General features: G+C 42.2%; 1 protein-coding gene and 1 pseudogene across 1 annotated transcript; one reads left to right on the plus strand and one right to left on the minus strand.

Annotated features, from left to right (window-relative positions):
* Positions 1–25305, minus strand: LOC148019734 (uncharacterized). The gene is made up of 2 exons (XM_087699873.1): positions 25088–25305; positions 1–414 (listed from the first exon to the last, which is right to left on the minus strand). The coding sequence occupies exons 1-2, from the start codon at positions 25218–25220 to the stop codon at positions 314–316; spliced, it is 234 nt and encodes a 77-aa protein (XP_087555999.1). The 5' UTR covers positions 25221–25305; the 3' UTR covers positions 1–313.
* Positions 14510–22239, plus strand: LOC148019735 (uncharacterized; annotated as a pseudogene).
* Positions 25306–25851: the final 546 nt, after the last annotated feature.

Below are 25851 nucleotides of genomic sequence, written 5' to 3' on the forward strand. Positions count from 1 at the left end.
TTTTAAGCTGCAAATCATTGTCAATTATTGCCAAGCAGTTCCTCAATAACAAAAATTACAAGAGGATGCTTCGCCGTAAGGATGTAAACCTCTCATTGTTGTAGAAGAAATGAACGTTATAACATTTCTATAAACAGAAAGCTGTAAAACCCTGTTTCAATTCTTTTGGCATTTGACCACTAACTCTGAACGTCAACAAAACTGCATGAAGGAACTTGATCTATGTTTCAACCTCACATCATAGAGCTTTTGGGCAAACATGTGGCCCAAAATCAAATGCAGATTGTATGCTGGTGATGAAGTTGATTAGAATTTAGGGACCAGAGGAAGAGCCTCCAGAAGATGAAGAGAGTCTTGCTTGTCGTGCTTTTTCAGCTTTGTCCATGTAATCTTCATGAGATTGATGTTTTGAATCTGGAACACCATAAACAAAAAAGTTTAAGAGCCCAACTTTTCCATTCACCTTAGCCTGCAGGTACATCTAGGACTCTTACATTTAAGTGGACCAACTACTTTTCTGCTTCGGAAGAATGTTCAAATTAGATTGTCAGGTGCACATGGATGAAATTCTCTGTTTATTAATCACTCAGAGAAAGTACGCTTGTCTCGAACATGGGGGCATCATGAAATGATGATAAAGCAGAGCAAGGACCCATTCAAAGCAGTAAATGCAGTACTCTATGACAGATACAACCACTTGTGAGGAACCTAGATCTTAGAGAACCCGATGTCATTTCAGATTGTGACAACTCCATTATATACCAGCAATGCTTCAAACCCTGAGAACCACCAGAGAGCAATCACGGTCCACACTGCCTTAAATAGAGTGTTGCCAGCAGCTGTGACTCCACAGTTTCTCCACCAGACTATAGTCAACTGACATTCAAGTCTCCTGGGCAACTTGACCAACAGATGCAGAGTTCATTCTGTAGACCTGAATAGACTCAATCCACACACATTGGACCTGTCCATTGTTCAATTTATAGAGACAGTTCCCCACCTTGTAGATGACCTTTAACAGAATTCCTCTTTTTTTTCCCCCACACTTGGGCCCAAATTTAAGCAAACCTCAGCAATAAGAAAGCTATCATTGCTGCCTTCTCAGATCCTTCACTCCCCCAATTATTTTTTAGGCACACGGCAATTAAAAAGAACGTAGTCTGTGCTTCTTGAATAGTCCAAACCAGATAACAAAAGAATTCCCCACGTATCTTCCTCATGCGTGTTACACTAACACTTGGGCTATGCTGACATGACTGTAACCTATTTAAGATGGCCCAAGCAGACTGCTGACTACATGCTTATACACCATTAAGTGTGAGTATGCAGCTGCATTTTACCATCAGTTTCTCACCTAATGTGTGTCAACAACAGTGTTGATGCCTGCTGCATTTAGATGTGTGAAGTTAGTTCACCTTTGCAGCTTCTCCAGTGGCTGTCCTATATATTTATTGCCCATCCAGTTTGTGCAACACTGCCAAGTCAAACCTCTTCTCTGCCTGTGTGTCAATGAGTTGACTGCTGCCCTGTTGTCTGGTGCCACATTTGCTTTTCAGTTCCAGTTGCATCATGTCAGTTTCAAATTGCTTCTAGGTTGTCTTTGGAAGCTTATTCCTGAAAGTTTATTAGAAAGACCCGGATTGCCCACTAGGGTTTCCACATTGACAGATTGGTCAGGTGCCCTACCCCAGGCTCCCAAAATAATGAGATGTAGGGCCTCTGGAACATCCTTAAGATAGTGGAACAGATACTGTCACTAGTTACAGGTCTTGGAAACCCTGCTATGGGTGTTGCAAATGCTGATATGGTGACAACTAAGGGCATTATTTTTGCAGCACAAGACTCTGTAACCAACATTGCTCAATTAATAGGAAAAATTGCTTTCATTGTGAAGAGGAAGGGCATATTTTTTGAGATTGTCCTCATGCAAGTCCAAAGATAACTCTGATGATAGGTCTGATAGTCATATACATGAGGACTATACTCTCAAAGATAACTCTGATGATAGGTCTGATAGTCATAGACATGAGGACTATACTCTCAAGGATGGTTTCCTTATGATGTAATATCTATGGGGTCATAAAGTAATTGAGACTTAAATTTAAGGTAAAAGGTCATGCATCACCGTCTATAGAGAATAGAGGCATTGATGCTACAGCAAAGCTAGTAGGACTTTCTTTTATTGAGCAGCTTTGAGATAAGATGTCAATGCTTGTATGCAGAGTAGTGCAAGTTTTTAACATGCCCATTGTGGGATGTGATGTTTGGTAAGCCAGAGTGTCATACCACATAGAGTTCATGCAGTGGAGGATACAATGAGCAAGAAAACTCTATTGCGTAGAGGAAGGACATGATATATGCAAAGCTTACGGGTGAATTAGTCCCTATTGTATTCAGAGGCTTTGCCAAGAGGGCTTCCACTAGTAAGGCCATCATGCTAACTACTAACTAACAAATACCATGCAGCAGCATTTTTCTAGAGGGGTATGCATTGGAGATCAAGCCCACAACGAGAGAGAGAGAACCCGCCCCACGCAGGGGGCAGGGGGTGTGTTTTGGAGATAAAGAACCAGTATTTTGATAATGAAAGGAATCGATTAATAAAACTTGAGGTATTGAGCTACAAGTAAGGGCCTTATATAGGCCAAAACACATACCCGCATCCTTGACCCACATTAAATTTAGGGAGGTATAAAGAGTGTTCATACCCATATACACTCTTAATAGTTCACACATTGAAGTACAAATATCCAACCAACCCTCCTTTGGAGCAAAAGTGGGTGAGACCCTAACAACAAAAAAGGTTGTACCACATCCCTTCTATCTTGGAGGACAGTTTAACCAACCACACCTCCCAAGAACTGGTGACTTGACCTTGCAAGAAAAAGACAAAGGCTAAATGCTACACTTGTCACTCTCCTACCTCTAAGCTCAGATGAATTCGAATAAAAGAAATAAAAGTTATTACGATCTTTTTGGAGCTTACCAGGCAAAGGACCCCACTCAACAAAAAATAGGGAAATATCAAGATTGATTTGGTTTAGAAGGTCCAATCTGATTCTATCTCATCAAGAGAGACTTGAGAAAGAGTGGCTACCTCTTCCACCAAGCGAACATGATGTTGCTCCTATTCCTTGTCCAATTTTCTGCAGTATTGGGCTTCCTACAACAGATCTTGTTAGAGGGTTTTTTGCATAGTAATTTAAGATATTTAGTTCAGCCTATCTTAATAGGCTAGCGGTGCGGGAGCAAAATCTAGCTAGATCCTAGGTTCAAGCATATTGTCCTTCTTGTACTTTTGTGGATTCACGGCAAGTCCTCTTAGATCTACTTTTCTTGGTCTTTCTCAACTGTGTGAGAAGCAGCTGGCTATGGAGGAGAGAGAAAATGAGAGAGTGAACAATCGACTATGAGCTCAAGAGTTTGTTAGCTCAAGAGTGATCGACACAGTGAAAGTACAAAGTACAACGAAGGTCTAAGGTTGACTCAACCAACCTCCCACATCCTCCAAGTGTTCTTTGCCTTTAACCACAAACCCTATAGGTTGTGATACATAAACATCCTCATGCATGTCATCATTAAATCCACAGTTGTAAAAAGAGTCAATGGATGGAACACAATAAGTCTTGAAAAGTCCATGTTCCACAGTTAAAAATAGAGTCAATGGGCATGGCACCTAGCGGTTGGACACTGACCACCTTGATAGTGAGGCGTGTGTTAAGACCCCCGATGATACTAAGTACGGATCTGAGTCAAAGCCATTTTGAGATGGGTAGTAAGTTGTGCTTCTTCACGAGATGTGGACATCAAGTTTTTTCAAGGGGAGGTGTGTATGAGGGAGTACCTTTATAGCTCCCTCATCCCACGGTGTTGACCGTACTGGAAGCGCGTTGATAGCTCCACCCTCACCTGTGACAAAGTCCCTTGCTATGCCTCTGGCTACCTTGTAAATGCATTCTATGATATGAATATGACGTTCTGTCCTCAAGATGGGCCATTCTACAAACATGTGAGCTTTGTGCATTCTGTGTCGGGTTCCGTGTCGAGCTGAGGTGTCCCATGACGCGTTGAGTTGGTGTTATGGCTACGTTACGCGAAGGGTCTAGTACTCATCTGGAGCCCAGACGGGGTCAAGATAGGGCCTTGCATGGGTATCCGAGGACTGGACCATCCACATTAGGCAATGGATCTACATCCTTAGGTATGTGCACACCATCACCTAGTGCCTGATTGTCACCATTTTCTTGCTACTATAACCTGTTTTCAATATGTTCTTGCTGTCCTATTCCATCCTCTGCATCTATTTGCTGTCTATTATCTTTTGGCTGTAGCACAATAGGTTGCTGCTCATTTTCAGCATCAAAAGGAATAGAATCTTCAGCTAATGGTTGCTAAATGGCTGACTGTTCATGCTGAAATTTGACCTTCTTTTTGTCAAGGTCACCATGTGTAGCATTTTTCAGCAACTTTGCCTCATTAAATACTATGTCTTGGCTGCATACTATCTTCCTATCTTGAGGAAGCCAAACTCTATAACCCATCTCTCCCTCATCTCCATATCCCATAAAGATGCCCTTGATGGATTTCATGTCTGATTTTAGTCCTCTAATTTACAAGAACGTGCACAAAGGCATCACAACCAAAGACACACAAATGGTCCCATTATCCATTCTTATAGCTTTTAACTTGAGCCCTTTCTGTGTGGTAATAAAGGCATGAAACCTTTTAAAAGCATCCAACACTTCCTTTTTGCTCTTTAAAACATATACCCATGACTTTCTACTAAAATCATCAATAAAAGTGAGAAAGTACCGTGCACCCCCATGTGAATTAACAAGCATAGTGCACACATCAGAGTGTACTAAGTCGAGAGCATTGGACTTTTTTAAGGACACCATAGTAATAAGGAGACTTCAAATGTTTTCCATATATGCAATCATTACAAAAATCGAGACTAGAGTATTTTACATCAAATCTCCCTAAAGAGGAGAGAACTTGAAGGCCTTTTTGGCTCATATGGCGAAGTCTTTCATGCCAAAGTTCCATCTGTGAATGAACTTCAGCCACAACCGAAAACTTGCCGGATAATGCTTTACAATGCAAATAATACAAAGTCCCGCCCTTGTAGACCTTCCAATATCCAACACCAAATGCAGTAAAATATTCTCTTACATAAAGTTGCCCAACTAGCAATAGACTTTTCTTTATGCTAGATACATATATGACGTCCTGTAAAATCAGCTCTTGGCCATTTTCAAGGGCCAAGCGAATGGTATGTTGAGAAACCCTTCACCCGCAGTTTGCGTTTTTGCGTTTTTGCATTTTGCATTTTGGGTTTGCAACCCCAAAAAGGGGTGCCATCCTAGACTGATTGTGCCTATTTATAGGCCACTCTCTCATCTCTCCATCCTCTCCACTGCCCTCACACCCCTTCAAAAGAACATTGCAGATCTTGGTTCGTGGCTATCTTCATCATCTTCCTTGTGCTACGGCACCCATGTTCCCTTGTATCACATTCACTCCATGATTCAGAACTTCATCATTCCATTCATCAGATTTTCTTCTCTTTTCTCTTCTCTTCTCCATGTTTGACGAGTTCACTCTGTGTTTCTCCTCGCAAACCCTACTATCTCGCTGGTACGTCATCTTTTGACATGGTATTAGAGCTAGATCTGCTCAAACAATGGCAAAGATCCTCAACTCCAGTGAAGGCAAAGACCGGTGGCGGGTTTGGCATCCACTTCTCTTCTTCATCCACTGCATCAATATCTCGTTCTTGCAGGTTTCAGGTGTTTTCAGCTTGCTTCTGCCCACACCCCTTTCACGGAGGACGTCGCAGTCTCAGCTGCCCCTTGCTATCATCTACAGTCTAGCGCCTGTTTTTAGCCTTCCACCCACAGTTTGCAGCTGTTTACAGCAGAGCGACGGTTGCTAATCACTCTCCATTCAGAAAACAATCTAGTTTTTGCAGATTTCAAGTATTTCAGCTTGCTGCCCACACCCAGACACAGAGGACATCATGATCCAAGCTGGCCATTCCTGTCTACAACAGTCTAGTGCCTATTTCCAGCCTACCACACACTGTTTGGAGCTGATTTCAGCATATTGACTGCTATTGCTGGTTTTTCCTGTGTTTTTAATCTTTTCTCTCCTCATTTGCATTTCTCTATTGGTTGCAACCTCTTACTGCTGGTAGCATCCTCCTCCCACTCCCAGTTCACTTTCAGCCCTTCCACTACCCTCCCACCCCTTGAGGTGGACATTGCGGTTCGTAACTGACCTCTTCCTTCTTTAGCAAGGCACACTGGTATCCATGGCTTCTTTACCAATAGATGACCAATCTACTCGGTGTTCCTACTGCGACACGAACGGTCATCCCACCAGAGATTGTCGACATCAGCCTTTGCTCCCCACCCCTTTGGAGTATATGCATGCATCTTCCACCAGGCACTCTTTGTGCCACCTCTCCTTTCTGGGCCACAGAGATCGTTCTGTATCGACTATCAGAATATTATGCTCAAGGCAATAAGCCACACCCGACGGGCACTAAGTCCTTTCAAGCACACGAAGGCTCTAAGACCTTACAGAGGGCGATAAGCCCTCCTGGAGACCACCCCACTATGAGGAGGTTTCCCCCACCCACTTTCGGGTACAGTGGCTTCCACGGCCCACATCTCCTCCATAGTCCACTCTCTTGAGAGCCTGCCCAGCTGTTCCCCACCCTTGGCTCATCCTAAGCCTCCTTCCCCACCCTCTTCCACTCAGGTTCAAGAGGCCACTTTTGGGTGCTTTCCAGCTGCTTCTTCCAAGCACCAGATACCTTCTTCAGCACGACCGGCGGCACTTCCTTCATTATCAGATGCTTCACAATTCGTGAGCCATGAGTGGTTGGATTCCCTTTCTCTCTCAGACTAGGATTCAAAGGGGGATTTTCTTACTTTGCCCTCTGAGGGGGCCTCCAGTTCTTCTTCCGCTTCAAAGAGGACTCCTACTTCTACTCCTTCCCATTCAAAGAGGGACCCTATGTGCCATGAAGTTCTTCACACACCACCACCTTTTACTTTCGAGGGGTGGCTCTCCTTTGGGTAGTCATTTCCTCTACTCACACCCACAATCTAGAGGATCTACCTAGATCGGGGCCCTTGGGTCTTCAGCAGCGACTTGATGGCTAGGCCTCCGTATTCCTTCCAGTATGGAGTCACAGAGCTAGTGGCTTCTCTTCCGAGGTTGAGTTTCGAGTTCTACAACTCATCCAATCTCCTAAATATCTTCAAAGGTCTCCTTTCATGTGGTATTCTCAGATTACAGGGTGGATCTTCTTTGTCCCTTGGTCAACATGAAGCCACCTCCCGAGATCGAGAACGGGCATATCCTTATGGTTCTCGGTACCACACAAAGTCCAACATTCCTCCTATGCATTGCATGTTTTCATCATCTTTGTACTAGGATGCTTGGGCAAGTGAAGAATTTTCCCACGAGAGACACTGTCCAAGTGGCACCTGCTGCATGAGCATTCTTCAGTATATAGTATTGCATCTCCACCTCACTCTTCTCTTGTTTCCTTTTTTGGGCTTGAGAAGGGGTGTTGAGAAACCCTTCACCCGCAGTTTGCGTTTTTGCATTTCTGCATTTTGCGTTTAGGGTTTGCAGCCCCAAAAAGGGGCGCCATCCTAGACTGGCTGTGCCTATTAATAGGCCACTCTCTCATTCATCCCTGACAGCTGATTCATTCAGTCCGTCACCTCTTCTCTCCATCCTCTCCACTGCCCTCACACCCCTTCAAGGAGAACATTGCGGTTCGTGGTTCATGGCTGTCTTCATCATTCATCCTCCTTGTGCTATGGCACCCTTGTTCCCTTGTATCACATTCACTCCATGATTCAGAACTTCATCATTCCATTCATCAGATTTTCTTCTCTCTTCTCTTCTCTTCTCCATGTTTGCCAAGTTCACTCCATATTCCTCCCCGCAAACCCTACTGTCTCGCTAGTACGTCATCTTTTGACATGGTACCTATACCCTCTATTTCACATGCATAATTATTGCCCAAGTAAACCTTGCCTAGGTAACTTGTAGTGTATTCCAAAAATGACTCGCCATCGTGAGCTGAAAGTAAGGCATCAATCACCTCCTTTTTAGTGATGCGCATATCACCTGGTACTACCATCACATCTACATCATTGCATGAAGCTACAACAAGTATCTCCCCAATATCAGAGAGCTCTTCAATGACTATACTAGATGTGACTTCTTTTAAGGGAAAGTTGTCATCATCTTTCTTGTCATTCTTATTTTTCTTTCCTTACTGTTTCTTTTTTTCTTGCTCTTTCTTGTAGTACTGATAATCAGGCTTTTTATACCCTTTACATCCACATTGATAGCAAGTAACATCTAGTTGTTTACCCTTGCTTTTACTCCTGCTTTTCCCTTTATTTCTTGCATTACCCCTCTTTTCTGACCTGCCTCTAAGATGATAGGTTGAACCAAAGTGGCCGTTGTTCAGCAAAGTTCCAAGTACCACTCCTGTATTTTATGACAGTAGATATTAGGCTGAATATTCAGCTAATTTCAGCCCAAAATTTCAGGAGATAAGAGCAAGATTTGATCCAAGTTCATGTACAGAAGTAGAAGGAATGACTTTTAACAATATAATTGAGATTTCAACATATAATCCATGCCTACACCATTGCAAGATGACTCCCACTTCAGTAATATCAGCAAAAATACATTTGCAACAATCCCAAATCTGCAAATGATCACTAAGACTGCTCCACCATGAATATTCAGCAATACATCAACTCAATGGAGCTGCCAAACATGTGTACTGCATACATATGTGCCCAAAAGCACTTTTGATACACAGAAACACCAGAATTCTTTGCAATTTCGTTGAAAATCTCACAAGTGAGAGATAATAAGCTCGAATTTCACTACTTACAGCACCAAGATTGTTTCAACAATATCCCCAATGTACATGTCACACATCAATTTTGCCAAAATTCACAAATTTCAGCAAAAGCCCCAAAATTTCACTGATCAATCTGCCCCAATTGCATTAATATGAGTTCCTAAGAGCATAAAACAGGCAAATTTAGTAAAATTTTGCAGAATTTTGCAAAAGCCCCAAATTTCTCCGGTCCAAATGTGCATCAATGTCAGTAAATTCGGCTCAGCTAAGCAAAATTTCACTAATACATGAAAAGCCCCAAAATTTTCAAGGCCAATGTGCACAATTTCTGCAATTTCCGGGTCTAATGCAACCGTTATGCAAGACCAGCATCAAATCTGGGAAAACCCCCAAATTTCCGGGCATAAAAATGTACAAATCTGGGACCTGTGCTTATGCGTGTGAATCCCCATCAGTAAGGGGAATAGACTGCAAGAATTTTTAAAAAAAATTAATGACAAAAAAAGCTATCCAAGTGGCCCCTGTTGACCTGCTAACCTGCCTGTTGTCACATCATCGCTGGCCTGTCACACGTGACCTGTAAAGAGCTGTCTCCTGCCATCATATTCAAATTATCATCTGCCGTCGCAGCTGCTCACATCATCGCCGCTTGCTGGTTCTTGGTCAAAATAACCATTGCCAACTAGCTTGCCGTGCCATGCCAGTCAGGCTGACTGCTTGTCGTCGGTCTTAGTCTGGTCACGTCAGCTGCCAATAGGCTGTCGCCTAGCCAAGTCAAACACCTGCTCACACTCGACTAGTTGAAAGGTAAGCTGCCTAACTCCTCCTTTGCGTGCGCATGCAACACTAACTCACACTATCCTCGGGAAGCGTGCACTCTCTTTCCATAGCTCTGATACCAATTTGTTGAGATGAGTGCGCAATGAAGTGCAAGACAAAAATGGAGCAAGAGCAGTCATGAGTGAGAGAATCCCAAGATGAGTGTAGTAGTTAAGTGACAATACACAAAGAATAAAATGTATTTATATGTTTAGGGTACTAATACGAGTATGTTCACACCCATAAGTTTAAACACACGGAGATTAAAGGGACTTTACACCCAACAACCTCCCACTTAAAGGCCCGGAGTGGTACCTTTGAGCTAGCCAACTCCCACTTATCGGATGCAATGCTCATGCTGAGCCTTTGCAAGACTCTTAGTGAGAACATCTATAGGGTTATCTTAGGTTTTGACCTTAGTCAATGTGACAAGACCATTATCCAAGACCTGTCGAATGAAGTGGTACCGAACATCTATGTGTTTGGTATGTGCATGAAACATGGCATTCTTAGCCAAACATACGACACTCTACCTATCACAACCAAGCACTGGAGTACGTGAAGAAAGACTAAAATCCTTAACCAAACGGCCAAGCCAAATAGCTTTCTTAGAAGCTTCTATGGCTAAAACATATTCAACCTCTGTAGTACTTTCAATACTACAATCTTCCGCAACCTTGAACACCAAGAAATAGCCCCACCAACCAAAGTAAAGGCATACCCACTGGTAATTTTCTAGTGTCAAGATCTGCTGCCATGTCCGAATCACACAATCCCTGCAACTCTAGTGTATCCTTTCCATAGCATATACACTTCTCCTATTACCTTTTAAGTATCTAAAGATATATTTCATTGCTTTCCAATGTGGCTTGGCAAGGTTAGACATGAATCTACTTACACCCGAAGGGACTTTACACCCAACATATGACAGCATCATGAAGAATGACACTTGGGAGCTAGTGGATCGGCCACCAAAGAGAGATTATTGGCACCAAGTGGGTTTGGAAGGTCCGATACAAGGCTAATGGAACCTTAGAAAAGTACAAAGCCAAACTGGTTACACAAGGATTTTCATAGGTTAAAGGGTTTGATTTTCAAGATTCATTTGCTCCAATTGCCAGAATGACCATTATCTGCACAATACTTGCAGGGGCCGCCCACAATAAGTGGCTAGTTTGCCAAATGGATGTAAAATCAACATTCTTGAATGGTAACCTCAAGGAGGAGGTATACACAGTTCAGCCACCCCGATTTGAGGCCTCTCATTCTGAGAACAAAGTGTGTAAGCTCAAGAAGGCATTGTAGGGGCTGACACAAGCCCCTGAAGCATGGTACCACCGGATAGATAAGTTATGTTTTAAGCTTAAACTTCAAAAGATGTGCCTCAAATGCTAACTTGTATGTGTACAGGGATGGTGAAAAGTTTGTAGTTATTGTCTTATATGTGGACAACCTTCTCATCACAGGTGACTATGAAGATATCATTAACCAAACTCGAAAGGCTTTGAGCTCCAAGTTTGAAATGATAGACTTGGGCTTGTTGCACTTTTGTTTAGGGATTGAAGTCTAGCAAGAGCCAAGAAAGATCTTTATCTCTCAAAAAAGTATGCATGGAGATCTTGAAAGCATTTGGTATGTCTGAGTGCAAGGAGATAGCTACACCTATGGAGGTCAATGCAAAGTTATCGGTTGAGGATACATCAATACTAGTAGACATTGGGAGGTACAAGAGGTTGGTCGGCAGCTTGATCTACTTTTGCAACACTAGGCAAAATATCAATTTTGCTATTGGAGTTTTAAGCAGATTTTCAAACCAACCCCGTGAGAGTCATTGGAAGGCTAGGGGTGTGAAAGAAACTACTAGGGTTTGTACTAAGGAAACACAAAGACTCGACATTGGGCCAAGGAGTTAGTTCAATTGTGGGTGGACATTGAGGGGGTGTGAAGGAAACTACTAGGATTTGTACTAAGAAAATACAGTGTACGACCACAACATAAACACAAAGAGAGAAACGTAGACACAAAAAGCAAAACTCAAACCCTAAATGCAAAACGCAAAACTTAAATACAAGCAGAAGAAGAGAGAGAAGAACACAACTCTAAAGTGAATGAATACTGTAAATGAATGTAAGAATGTACAAATACTCAAGAGCAGAGCAAAGTGTTGGAGAGTGACATCCACCGCAGATTTGCAAAAGTCATAGACAATGTTTTTCTTTCCTTTGTACTTGTTATTGACATAGAGAATCTGTTCTTCCTTTAAGTGCTTGCTTCTTCTTTACCTTTGAGCATTTTCTCTTCTTCTAGGAGTGATGGTTTGATTTCTACCAACTTGGGATCTAGCACACTAATTAGTGTGGTGGAGACATTACCAAACTATGGAGGAAGACTCTTTAGCAAAACTCCAATGCATACATCTTCATCCATTTTTAAATTAATCCCTACAAGTTGAGTTAGCAGACTTTCCATATAATTAAGATGGGTTGCAAGGGACATATTAGCCTTCACATCCAACCTAAAAATTTATGAAAGATCATGCCTTATGATCCCCTTCACAAGCTATAAAAGGTAGACTCCTTCACAGCTTTCATGATCCATCTTTTCACCCAATCAGAGTTATTCTAACTAGCCTTAAGCTCTTCACCTATCTTCTATCTAGATCGCCATCTAAGCTTCACATTGGAAGCACACGGGTTGACAAACCCATCTTTGTATTAGCTTGTTTGGAGTTAAAGAATTTTTTTGTTTCCTCTTATCTGTTGTGTGCTCTCTTTCTCTATCTCTTGCTCAAATTCTATTCGTTGCGCTGTGTAATTTTTCCACTACATTGTACCAATCCACAAGACACAAAACCCTAAGACTCTATTGCATCATCCTTGTACATGATCCCTCTTTCATTTATTCTTTGATTCTCTAAGTTCTTTGTTCTTTCCTGCAAATCCTTTTGCTTCTCCACAATCATGGCATAGTCATGGAAAAAACAGCCCTATTGTTACACGCTATCGTACTGCTGCGTATCCAAGGTGTGGAATCCACCAAAAAGTTGTGTGTGTGACATTTGTTACTTTGTACATACTTAGTCGTCGTGTTTGCAATTTTGTTCTGTGTGGGCAGTATAGGGAGAGAGGGCTCTCCATTTGTATGATATTATTTAGCATGAGGACATTGTGTCAAACAAGTTCATATTGACATGTGTTCTAAAAGCTTGTAGTAGCATTGGGGCTGTAAGGCATGGTAGAATGATACACGATCAGATAATCAGGACAGAATCTGATTTTGATGTAGAAGTAGGAAATGCACTTATTGATATGTACTCCAAACATGGAGAACCTGCTGAAGCATATGAAGTGTTCAATGAGCTGGCAAATCCAGATGTAGGATCATGAGGTGCAATGATTGCTGGTGTTTCTCTACAAGGTTATGATCTAGCCAGTATTGAACTTTATGGACAGATGGAACAGGAAGGTGTGTCTCCCAACAGGGTTGTCTTTTTGTTCATCTTGAAAGCTTGTAGGAATGTAGGAGCTCTGCTAAAGGGCACGCTGATACATGGCCAGATCATTAAACACAGATTGCAATCAGATTCCCTTGTGGAAAATGCTCTACTGGACATGTATGCAAATTGCGGAAGCTTGGAGGATTTGAAAAAGATGTTTTATCTTATGCCAAAGCAAGATGTTGCATCATGGTGTGAGGATCGCAAATGGTGCCATAGTGGAGGCTGTCGTGCTTGCTCATAGATATATTAGTGTGCACTTTTCGTTTTCTAAGGAGGAAGATACCATCAGGAAAGCAAGAGATCCCAGCTATCAAAGGAGAGGGATTGGACTAAAAATAGGAAAAGATCATGAGGCTGGCGACCTGCTTTTTGGATTCGGGTGGAGGAGAGCGATCAGGAAGAAGAAAACCAGACCACAAACCCTGGGCTCTGGTATGAGAACCATGTCACAGGCTCTTTGAAAATAAGCCCAATTTCATGTGCTCGATGATAGGCCAATCGGATGATCTCTGATGATCCAGCAGATCCGTCTGATCTCCCTTTGTTCGAGCCAATCTAGAGCACAACTCAGGCATCAGCACGACCGCCTCCACTTCTCTCTAAAGGTGAACATAACTGGTGATGCATTTCTAATATCTCAAGATTGTGAGGGCAAGTATCTTGCCTCAACGTGTAAAAAGCAATGGATCCATCAGAGTTGCAGGACACGGCGGACAGAGAGAATAGTTCGTATGTCTGTGAGGAGGATGCCAGTGTTGGCATTTCAAATGGCGAGGTTCTCAGCATTATCTTATCAGAGCATCAGGTGCAAGGTGCACCAGAACCTTTGGAGGTATAAGAGGTCAAGCAAGCAAAAAGTATTGACTCTCCTAATGAGTAGAATAAAGATCATGGACAGGTGCCTGCATCCGAAACAAACCTGGTCGAAGAAGTTGCTGATGCAAAGAAGCAAACAGGATCTGGTGAACTTGTGGAAGAATTAAGGAAACGCTTCTCTCTGATGGTGGAATTTGATGCACCCCGCAGTGTGATATTGGCACAATCGATCGGATGGAGGACATACTCTCGACCTGTTCACAATTTGTGCTGATGAATATGAGGAGTGTGGAAACACATTTCTGAGGCTGAGCAATTGCGAATCAAGAGGATAAAGATTGGAGAACTTGAGCATTCTTAGGAAGTCATCCGATGGGAGCTTCCACGAATACGTTCTTGGCCTCCAACATCGTTGTGTCTTGTCTTTGCTTCTCATCTTTCGTCTTGCACCTTCTCGTCTTGTGATCATGGAAACGGACACTGATTCTGAAGAGGAATTAAAGGAAGCCTTCAAGGTTTTTGATAAAGACCAGAATGGCTTTATTTCTGCGACAAAGCTGTGCCATGTGATGACGAATCTTGGAGAGAAGATGACAGATGAGGAAGTGTATGAAATGATTCGTGAGGCAGATGTAGATGATGATGGACCAGTAAATTATGAGGAGTTTGTGAGAATGATGCTTTCCAAATGAGCCACCCTTTTTCTGCATCTGGAGAAATGTTGTGGTGGACATTACCTGCTATGTCAGCAAGCGGTTACTGGTGATTTCTATTTTGAAACCAACACAAAGCCAATTCTGTCTGTACTTTAGTAAGACCCTCACATATAAACTTGGTCACTTTAGTTTGCTATATGGTGGCAGCATTCACTCTTGCAATTGATCTCTAATGCTTTAGTAGAGAGCTCCATTTATGTAACGTGGTACAGTCTGGTGCTGGATTGCTGGATTCAGGGTGTTTTTGGAGAAGGTCTTGTGACAGGAATGCTCACTTCTCCTTGCCAAGGCTGCACCCCTGAATAGGCTCTTTTAGCTATTCTGAGGGCTGAGATATACAGAATTGTTGTCCCAGATTGGGTTCAGAATTCTCAGAAGCTACGTGAGGCTGTGGATTTGAACATAGACAATAATTACCTGTCTGAATCAAAAGATCATATTGTCACAACAAAGTTCAGCTCTTCTGATGTAAAAGAGGGAGTTGCTAAGCTAGAAAGCTATTTGTCTCATCAGTCTTCTGAAGAGTTGTTGGAATGTAAACATGAACGTTGTGGAGGTTGCCACTGTAAGCTAATTTGGCTTTCTATTCATCTTCAGTTATTGGCAGAAATAAAAACAGAGACTTAACATCATTTTCTCATCTTGCTTATTCGTATGCTTGATCTTCTATCCTGAAATTAGTCAAGGTCCTCTATGGCCGCGACTTTGCTTTCGAAAACCCTTCGATATCTTTGGTGAACCTGACGTGAAAGCGTCGCATTAAAAAAAAATTCAGGATGGGAGATACTTCAGCATCAATTTCAGCCTCTTCTACGATTCCTGCTTTGTCTCTACTTCAGCTTCATCATCGACTTCTGCTTCAAGTACTTCTACGGATTATATAAAGCAGATTTTGCAAAATATGTCTATGTATATGCAACTTCAAAATCAGCAGACACAATTGTATATACAGCAGCAGCAGCAGTTACATCAACAACAGTTGTCTCAACAAAGGCAACTATATTCGGAGCAAGAGAATGCAATCAGCGCGACTAAGGTGATTGAAGCAGTTGAGAATGAAAAGAAGCTATTTGATGGCCGTAATGTATCGGCTTATTTGAAGACGTATGAGATTAAGATGAGATTTTTTGGAGTACCGATAGGACTTATGAGTAAATATTTTCTTCGCCTTGTCACACCCGCCTTGAGGGTAAAAGTGACTGATCTTTTCCTTCAAAATTCACATTGGCAAGATTTTAAGAAGGCCCTGAAAGAGGAGTATTTTCTTGAGGACTTTGGGATGGCTACACGGCGGTCATTCCGAGAGTGGGTCTACATGCCAAACAAAGGTCTAGCTGCTTCAGAATTGATACGAGAATTTGAAGAGAGGTATAGTCAGCTTGATGCCATTGAACAAAGAGCATTGGATATTGAGAAAGTTAAGCTTTTCTTGCTAGCTGCAAATCCTGCTCTTCAGGAAGAATTAGGAGAGCTTCTTGAGGATCGCACGAAGCCTATGGGTCTTAAAACAGATTGGCAAGATGCCTAGGATGCGGTCTCGACTTTGACCAAGAGGCGGATATGGAAAACCCGCTTACAGAATGGATCTATGACACCGACGCCGTCTTCTGCTCCTATGTCTACTTCTACCCCTATCATTTCTTCTCTTCCTCAGCCAGTTACTTGGCCTATGCCAGTGCCTACCATTTCTAATCCTCCTGTTCCAAGACCGATGCCGGCTCCTTCAGCTCCAAAATCATCCGCTCCTTTGGTTCCTTCCTCTCTTGATGACATAATCAAAGGCATAACGGATTTGACACTGGAGTCAGTTAAAGCAAAATTGGTGGGAAAATTGAAAGAGCAGTTTGCTTCGACCGTGCCTACTATTTCTTCTAGTGCTCCTAGTGCACCTAGAAGTGCTCCTAGTGCACCTAGGAGAGATCGAAGATGTATTTGGTGTGATAGTACGGACCACCAACATTGCAATGATTGTGAATCTTTTCAAGATGCAAGGAGGAAGAATTTGGCATTTTGGGGACAAGATGGCAAGATCTGGTTGACTGAAACAGGAGCTCCGCTTGCTACCAATTTTGGGAAAGGCGGAATGAAGAAATTAGTAGATGACATGGCTGCGCATACTTCTTATGTGGCAGCCAGAGGAGATGCTTCTGCATATGGAGTCCACATTGAGAAAGGATCAGAGAGTCAGTCAACATTATGGACCTATGCTATGGAGACGGCAAACAAGGAGAAAATTCAGCAGACTGTTTTGACTAGTGCAAGTTCTAGCATCAGATCTGAGACAGGTTGGGATTCGCCTATTGACAGGTACACTATTTATGCCTACTTGGCTAAGTCTCAGGGAGCAGATGTACTTATTGAGGAGAAGCGTAAGAGAGATGAAGAGAATCCAAATGCAACTAAAAAGACTAGAGGGGGTGAGTTTTTTACTCCACCTACTGCAGGGCCGTCTTTGAGACCAGGTCCAGAACGACAAATGGAAGATACTCAAAAGAAAGAAAAGAGTCAGGAGCAGGTGACTTTTACTATTTCTGAGATTTTAGGCATCTCGAAAAGAGAGTTTCAAGATCAGTTCCAAGAAGTCCTCAAGAGGAAAAGACATACATTGCCTACTACTGATACACAAGGAGTTTTGATTGGGGAGTTGGATGAGGATGAGGATGAGGTTATGGTCGAGAATGCTTCTGTTTTTCCGCAGACAAAGAAGAGAGTTTGGCCTATGCATTATGCTGAAACTGATGAGCCTATCTTGGTACCGAGTAGTCATTTTTCGCGGAGTCATTGGGCTAGGGCAACTACAGAAACAATGGTAAAAATTGAAGAGAAACAAGTGCCTTATGTTGCTTTGGTGGATCATGGTTCAGAGATTAATCTCATAGTTCGTGGAGTTTATGAAAGTAATAGATGGCCTATGGATGCAGAGCATGGGTGGCGTATGAGAGCCGCCAACAACACTGCAGGTGATTTATATGCTGCCTGTCCCAGTGTCAGGATTTCTATTGGAGATGTAGAGGAGGATTTCCATTTCTTTGTGCAGAATTCATACTCTTACCCCATAATCCTAGGACAGCCGTTCATCACAAAGATGCGCATGGAGACGAAAGTAATGGATGATGGATCTGCTTATGCACGGAGTCGCAGTAAAGATGGTATCAGAGCAGTCCAGTTTATGACTGTGTGTGTAAATCATGCTAGAAACAGGGATACTCTTCGAGATGCACCTTTGCCCACCGTAAGGGATTCGGGTTTTCATTAGGTACCACTGTTCCGCAAGACGACGGTGGTACAGAGCAGAGGAGATTGGAGTTCTCGCCTCCTGGCAGCAGTGTTTTCTCCTCCAATTTTGTTGGAATTTCAGCAAACAGTTCGATGAGTTATCAGAAGATTTCTAAGTTGCCTAGAGCTGCCAGGCAGTACATATGCAAGAAGGAGAAAATTTTTAAAAATGCACGTATTTTAGAGGATGATGAGCATATAGATGGGACGTATGATAGTATGGTTTGTGCAGATACGATGACAGAGATGAAAAATATGCTGAAAACTGATACGCAGAGTTGTCACAGTAATGTATCAGTGCAATCCCTGGACATGTTTCATGAAATTTCAGATTTTGTGTCACAGATAGAGTCAGAGGCTAAGGTGACTCAGCAAAAAGTGTTGAGTGCTGAAGAAATTCAGCAAACAGAGTTTCCGGCTGATTATGATCAGCCTACAGAGACACAAAGGGCTAAAAACTTTCAGCCAACAGAGTTTACTGCTAAAATATTTCAGCATCCAGAGTTTAGGGCTGTTCCTATGCAGTCCATAGAGCAGAGGGCTGAGGATATTCAGTCACCAGAGGGCAGAATTGCTGATTTACAGCATGATTTGAGCAATACAGAGGATCATAATGAAGCCAGGGTTGACACGAAATACAAGACTGTGGATAAGAAGGTGAAGCCGGTAGCTGGACCGCTTCCACCTGACAGTGATCAGCAAATAGAGAGGACTGCTAAGCAGCCAAATTTTGAGGAATCCAGAGCATATAGGCCATAAATTTTCAGCAAAGACTCTTGCTGAATTAAAAATTGAAAATGGTGATTTCTTGCTACCCTCAGAGAAGCAATGCTTTCAGGATATGCTTGAGCGACATGGAAAAGGGTTTGCTTTCTTTTCGCATAAGATTGGATGTGTGAATCCGGATGTTGTTGCCCCTATGGTGATCTTTACTATTCCTCATATTCCATGGAACCTCCGACCTATTCCAGTGCCTAGGGCACACCTGCCAAAGCTAGTTGACTTGTTGAATGAGAAAATCAAGATAGAAATCCTAGAGCCGTTATCTGCACCATACTCAAATAGGTGGTTTACGGTTTCAAAGAAGAATGGTACTCTCCGATTTATACAGGACATGCAGCCAGTAAACAAAGTTACTATCAGGAATGTTGGTATAGGTCCAGTTGTGGATGAGTTTGCAGAAGCATTTGCTGGACGTGCCATCTATTCTTTAGGTGACTTGTATTCGGGATATTATCAGTTTCAGCTGGCCTTGGAAAGCAGGGACATAACCACTATGAGAACTCCTATTGGGCTTGTCAGGATGTGTACCTTACCTCAAGGTGCCACTAATTCTGTTGCGCATATGATGAATGCCATGCATAAGGTCCTTCATGAGTATATACCTCAGCTTACCATGTCTTTCTTGAATGATGTGCCCATTAAGGGGTGTGCAGAAGAAGAGAAGAATGAGAGTCTAAATGAGTAGGGATGCAGATACTTTGTGGCTGATCATATTTCAGCTTGTGAAAAGATTTTGGCCAGGTTAGAAGAAGTGAACTTGACACTATCAGGGTAGAAATCTGTTTTTGGAGTAAATGAGGTTGTCATTGTTGGACATATGTGTGGGTATTATGGCAGGAAACCTTCACATGAGAAGGTGGATGCTATAGGAAAGATTACGGAGTATTATTCTACCACTTCAGAGGTACGGAGATTCATTGGAGCCTGTGTGTTTTACATGATTTGGATACCCCATTTTGCACACATAGCAGATTGTTTATATCAGCTGCTTCGAAAGGGGCAGAAATTTTTTTGGGATGAGAGCTACACTAGAGCCAAGCGGAAATTGAAGAAGTTAATTGCAGATTCTTCGGAAGATGGTGAAAAGATGGTTTGGGCCGTACATAGTCAGACATGTCTTTGACAATGCAACATATGAGCTGACAGAATTGGATGGGACAGTGCTTAGAGTGCCCATTGCGGGAAAAAGAATCAAGATTTTCAAGAAAAGAGATGATGAGGATTATGCATTGGAAGAATTTGCAAGAGAAGAGCAACAAGAAGAAACTCCAGTAGAAGAGACAGATGATATGACAGATAATCTTGCTGATATACCGGAACTAGTCAATGAAGAGATTGATCTGTTCGTGGATCTTGATGACAATGATCATGGGTAGTTGGCCCATCCGGAGAATGTGCAGGATCAGAGGGGGTGGATGTCGTACTGCTGCGTATCCGAGGTGTGGAATCCACCAAAAAGTTGTGTGTGAGACATTTGTTACTTTGTACATACTTAGTCATTGTGTTTGCAATTTTGTTCTGTGTGGGCAGTAAAGGGAGAGAGGGGTCTCCATTTGTATGATATTATGCAACATGAGGGCACTGTGCCAAACAAGTTCATATTGACATGTATTCTAAAAGCTTGTAGTAGCATTGGGGCTGTAAGGCATGGTAGAATGATACACGATCAGATAATCAGGACAGAATCTGATTTTGATGTAGAAGTAGGAAATGCACTCATTGATATGTACTCCAAACATGGAGAACCTGCTGAAGCATATGAAGTGTTCAATGAGCTGGCAAATCCAGATGTAGGATCATGAGGTGCAATGATTGCTAGTGTTTCTCTACAAGGTCATGATCTAGCCAGTATTGAACTTTATGGACGGATGGAACAAGAAGGTGTGTCTCCCAACAGGGTTGTCTTTTTGTTCTCTTGAAAGCTTGTAGGAATGTAGGAGCTCTGCTAAAGGGCAAGCTGATACATGGCCACATCATTAAACACAAATTGCAATCAGATTCCCTTGTGCAAAGTGCTCTACTGGACATGTATGCAAATTGCGGAAGCTTGGAGGATTTGAAAAAGATGTTTTATCTTATGCCAAAGCGAAATGTTGCATCATGGTGTGAGGATCGCAGATGGTGCCATAGTGGAGGCTGCTGTGCTTGCTGACAGATATATTAGTGTGCGCTTTTCGTTTTCTAAGAAGGAAGATACCATCAGGAAAGCAGGAGATCCCAGCTATCAAAGGAGAGGGATTGGACTAAAAATAGGAAAAGATCATGAGGCTGGCGACCTGCTTTTTGGATTCGGGTGGAGAAGAGCGATCAGGAAGAAGAGGACCAGACCAGAAAAACTAGGCTCTCGTATGAGAACTGTGTCACAGGCTCTTTGAAAATAAGCCCAATTTCATGTCGCTCGATGACAAGCCAATCGGATGAGTCCGGTGATCCAACAAATCCGTCTAATCTCCCTTTGTTCGAGCCAATCTAGAGCACAACTCAGGCATCAGCATGGCCACCTCCACTTCTCTCTAAAGGTGAACATAACTGGTGATGCATTCCTGATATCTCAAGATTGTGAGGACAAGTATCTTGCCTCAACGTGTAAAAAGCAATGGATCCATCAGAGTTGCAAGACACGGCGGACAGAGAGAATAGTTCGTATGTCTGTGAGGAGGATGCCAGTGTTGGCATTTCAAATGGCGAGGTTCTCAGCATTAACTTATCAGAGCATCAAGTGCAAGGTGCACCAGAACCTTTGGAGGTATAAGAGGTCAAGCAATCAAAAAGTATTGACTCTCCTAATGAGCAGAATAAAGATCATGGACAGGTGCCTGCATCTGAAACAAACCTGGTCGAAGAAGTTGCTGATGCAAAGAAGCAAACAAGATCTGGTGAACTTGTGAAAGAATTAAGGGAACGCTTCTCTCTGATGGTGGAATTTGATGCACCCCGCAGTGTGATATTGGCACCATCGATCGGATGGAGGACATACTCTCGACCTGTTCACAATTTGTGCTGATGAATATGAGGAGTGTGGAAACACATTTCTGAGGCTGAGCAATTGCGAATCAAGAGGATAAAGATTGGAGAACTTGAGCATTCTTAGAAAGTCATCCGATGGGAGCTTCCACGAATACGTTCTTGGCCTCCAACATCGTTGTGTCTTGTCTTTGCTTCTCATCTTTCGTCTTCCACCTTCTCATCTTGTGATCTTGGAAACGGGCACTGATTCTGAAGAGGAATTAAAGGAAGCCTTCAAGGTTTTTGATAAAGACCAGAATGACTTTATTTCTGCGACAGAGCTGCGCCATGTGATGACGAATCTTGGAGAGAAGTTGACAGATGAGGAAGTGTATGAAATGATTCGTGAGGCAGATGTAGATGATGATGGACCAGTAAATTATGAGGAGTTTGTGATAATGATGCTTTCCAAATGAGCCACCCCTTTTCTGCATCTGGAGAAATGTTGTGGTGGACATTACCTGCTATGTCAGCAAGCGGTTACTGGTGATTTTTATTTTGAAACCAACACAAAGCCAATTCTGTCTGTACTTTAGTAAGACCCTCACATATAAACTTGGTCACTTTAGTTTGCTATATGGTGGCAGCATTCACTCTTGCAATTGATCTCTAATGCTTTAGTAGAGAGCTCCATTTATGTAACGTGGTACAGTCTGGTGCTGGATTGCTGGATTCAGGGTGTTTTTGGAGAAGGTCTTGTGACAGGAATGCTCACTTCTCCTTGCCAAGGCTGCACCCCTGAATAGGCTCTTTTAGCTATTCTGAGGGCTGAGATATACAGAATTGTTGTCCCAGATTGGGTGCAGAATTCTCAAAAGCTACGTGAGGCTGTGGATTTGAACATGGATAATAATTACCTGTCTGAATCAGAAGATCATATTGTCACAACAGAGTTCAGCTCTTCTGATGTAAAAGAGGGAGTTGCTAAGCTAGAAAGCTGTTTGTCTCATCAGTCTTCTGAAGAGTTGTTGGAATGTAAACATGAACGTTGTGGAGGTTGTCACTGTAAGCTAATTTGGCTTTCTATTCGTCTTCAGTTATTGGCAGAAATAAAAACAGAGACTTGACATCATTTTCTCATCTTGCTTATTCGTATGATTGATCTTCTATCCTGAAATTAGTCAAGGTCCTCTGTGGTCACAACTTTGCTTTCGAAAACCCTTCGACAACGCAACAAAATGCAACAACAAAGAAGAAATGCCAAACAATAGCAATAGTCATTGGGTTCTAAAGTCACTCTAAAACTTTATGATAAAGACAAGAGTCCACAAGGAAGTGATGAAGACTGATGGATGGAATGGTATAATAGATTCTCCCCTTTGTAGAACTTTCTAAGCCAACTGTCCTATTAAAACTCTTGAGCTTTTTCTTCTTAACAAGTAGTATCTAGAATTTATTTTGAGGCTATACAAGAACTTGAAAAAATTAGCCCATATTTTGAGATTACTTTAGGTTAACTTGAGGTATCCTAATGTGCACTATCCTAAATAGGCATCCAATAAGTCTACAATAACTATGCTTCAATGCCATTGCTTAAATCATCATGCAATATGGGAGGAAGTTCTTGCCTGGTTGAGCATGAGACAATGGTATAGTCCACAATTCAATCCAAATGATATCCTTTTAAACAACTTGTCAATACTACTATAATAGAGCATTGAAGAAATCATGTGACACATAAATTGAGTTGTGGACACGGCTCAATCTTTGAAACACATACAAGAAAAAACCAAAATTTTATTGATATAGCAATTCTTTGAGATATATATATATATATATATATATATATATATATATATATATATATATATATATATATATATATATATATATATATATATATATATATGTTTTGAAAGGGCTAGTTGGTAAATTGTGCGTATTTGCTTTATTATTATCTACCTATTCGAATTCGGATGTAAATAACCTACATCACATAGAAGTCTATATGGTATTAGGTTCACCATTGCGCTTAAATCCAAAGGCTGAAGTCAGAAGAACTTCGCATAATTCTCTCCAAATTTTCTTCATGGAAAAAGGGGTCATTTGGTGCCATGAAGAAGCTCAAAATGTTACCCATTGGTTGAGGTTTTCAAAGTTAAGCAAGCTTATAAACTACCATGGACTGATCACCACTTCTAAAAGACCAAAACTTTTTAACTCAAATGAATCATGGTTGCAAGGGTGACTGCTTCTAAAGCATGTGTTGTAAGATTATGAAATGCAAGGCATTGCAAGTGATTGTGGATGATATAAAGAAGAGTCTTGATTTGTGAGGATTCCCTAATCCTAATTTTCTTTTGACAAAAGGCAATGCTGAATGCACCTAGGTAAAACTGCAGTTATAGTGGAAGAGATCCCAGACTCACAAACATCCATCTCCTTCATCAGAGGTTCGGGTGTTGGTGTCCATGCAGATATGGGGACATGCACAAATCTATCAAGGTGTAATACGCGTAAGCACCATCCACATCGAGGTGATCATATGTGGGTCACCAAGTCAAACAGTAAACACAACTACCAACGATGGGTGGCAGGCACCAAGCAGCCTGACAAAGCAACCAACCACCGCATGACAATCTAACTCGCTCTTTGACTAGTAACAAGTGGACTAGAGATGGACCAGCCAAGGTTGCCATAAGGGAGCAGGACCCATTTAAGCTATCCCTTCCCCTTTTGCCCGATCACGATACCCCTCTTAGCAATCATTTGCCCACAAGGATTGGGAAGGTGCAAAGTTCGTGGCTTTAACTTCACATGTGAAGAATCAAATAGTGGCTCTAGTTTTTGCTCTGGCATTTCTTAGCAATGGTTGGAAATTGGCCAAAGTAAACCAGCTGCTCCCACTTGAAACATCAAGAGGGAACCTGAAAAGAGATTAGCTGCAGTGATTATTGGAGCCACGTGCAGTTAGAGAATTCTGACATTTCGGCATAGATACAGAGAATCTCACTATCAAAATGGCGGGATTTGTAGATAATTATCAAAACCGTTCACGTCCACACGACGTGAACAGCCATTCTGGGCCGCTACTGAAGTCCTGACACGTGAAAATTGTGAAGGCAGGCTTGACAATAAACACGCAGACAGACAGACATCTGTCTTAAGTTCGTTGTGCTGTATCCACGTTTGGTAGCAAGCATTAGGAAAGGACGAGCAAATTAGCAAATAAGGCCCGAATTGAAGATGCACGTCACATGGTTCGACATAAAGGAACAGTAATTCTCTCTCTCTCTCTCTCTCTCATGTAAGAAAGAGACCGACCTCGAGTGAAGAGGAGCCAAGGGATAGCACCGATGGCGGCGACGATAAGGATGCCTGCTACCACATGCTTCTTGTCGCCGCTGTACAGGTAGTAGTCCAGGCCACTACGGGGTTTGCTGCCGCCGCTGCTCATGATGTTCCTCTTCTGCTGGATTGAGGTCTCGCACAAACAAAATTATGAGCTGTTGTTCACATAGCCTAGCTAGATGGAGGCTCACGGAATGGAAAGACCCAATGTTTTGGTATAGGGTCCAAGAGCCTCTACAATAACACCAGCTTACATGGAAATTCACTAACTTTTTTGGCTCACCAATATCTCTTATGTATTACCCCACTTCAGGTGAAAAATAATATGCACCGCAACGCTTCCACAACAATGAAATATAAAAACATGACTCGAACAAATCAACTTTTGGAATGTGACAACAAAGCACTCATTAAAACATACATATGTGGACTAGTTACATGATCGGATTTGAATTCGAGACTACCAATAGAAGCCTTCCATTTTATCCACACAAGCCACTGTGCCCCAAAGGCTTCTATCGCATTACCAACTCCAACAAGAGCCTAAAAAGTATTACCTAACTGGTACCCATTTTAAACCAACTCATCTACCCTAGGGTTTACCACAGACAAGTCTCAAACCATGCAATCTTTCTGTGCAACATTTCATGCATGCCTTTATTACACATGAAGCTAATTAGGAGTTTTTTTATTTATCTTTTTTCTTGTTTTATGGTTTTTACACACATGTTAAACCC

The sequence above is a fragment of the Lygodium microphyllum genome, chromosome 19 (assembly GCF_053477565.2).
Source record: "Lygodium microphyllum isolate KBCC chromosome 19, Lygodium_microphyllum_v1.1.10, whole genome shotgun sequence".
In the NCBI taxonomy this organism is placed as follows: Eukaryota; Viridiplantae; Streptophyta; class Polypodiopsida; order Schizaeales; family Lygodiaceae; genus Lygodium; species Lygodium microphyllum.

What these genes read in the sequence shown, in the direction of transcription:
- LOC148019734 (XM_087699873.1), bottom strand. Translation starts at nt 25,220, where the DNA reads ATGAGCAGCGGCGGCAGCAAACCCCGTAGTGGCCTGGACTACTACCTG. An exon ending in TTGGCTCCTCTTCACTCGAG is followed by an intron (nt 415 to 25,087) that starts GTCGGTCTCTTT and finishes ATGGTGTTCCAG; the next exon opens with ATTCAAAACATCAATCTCAT.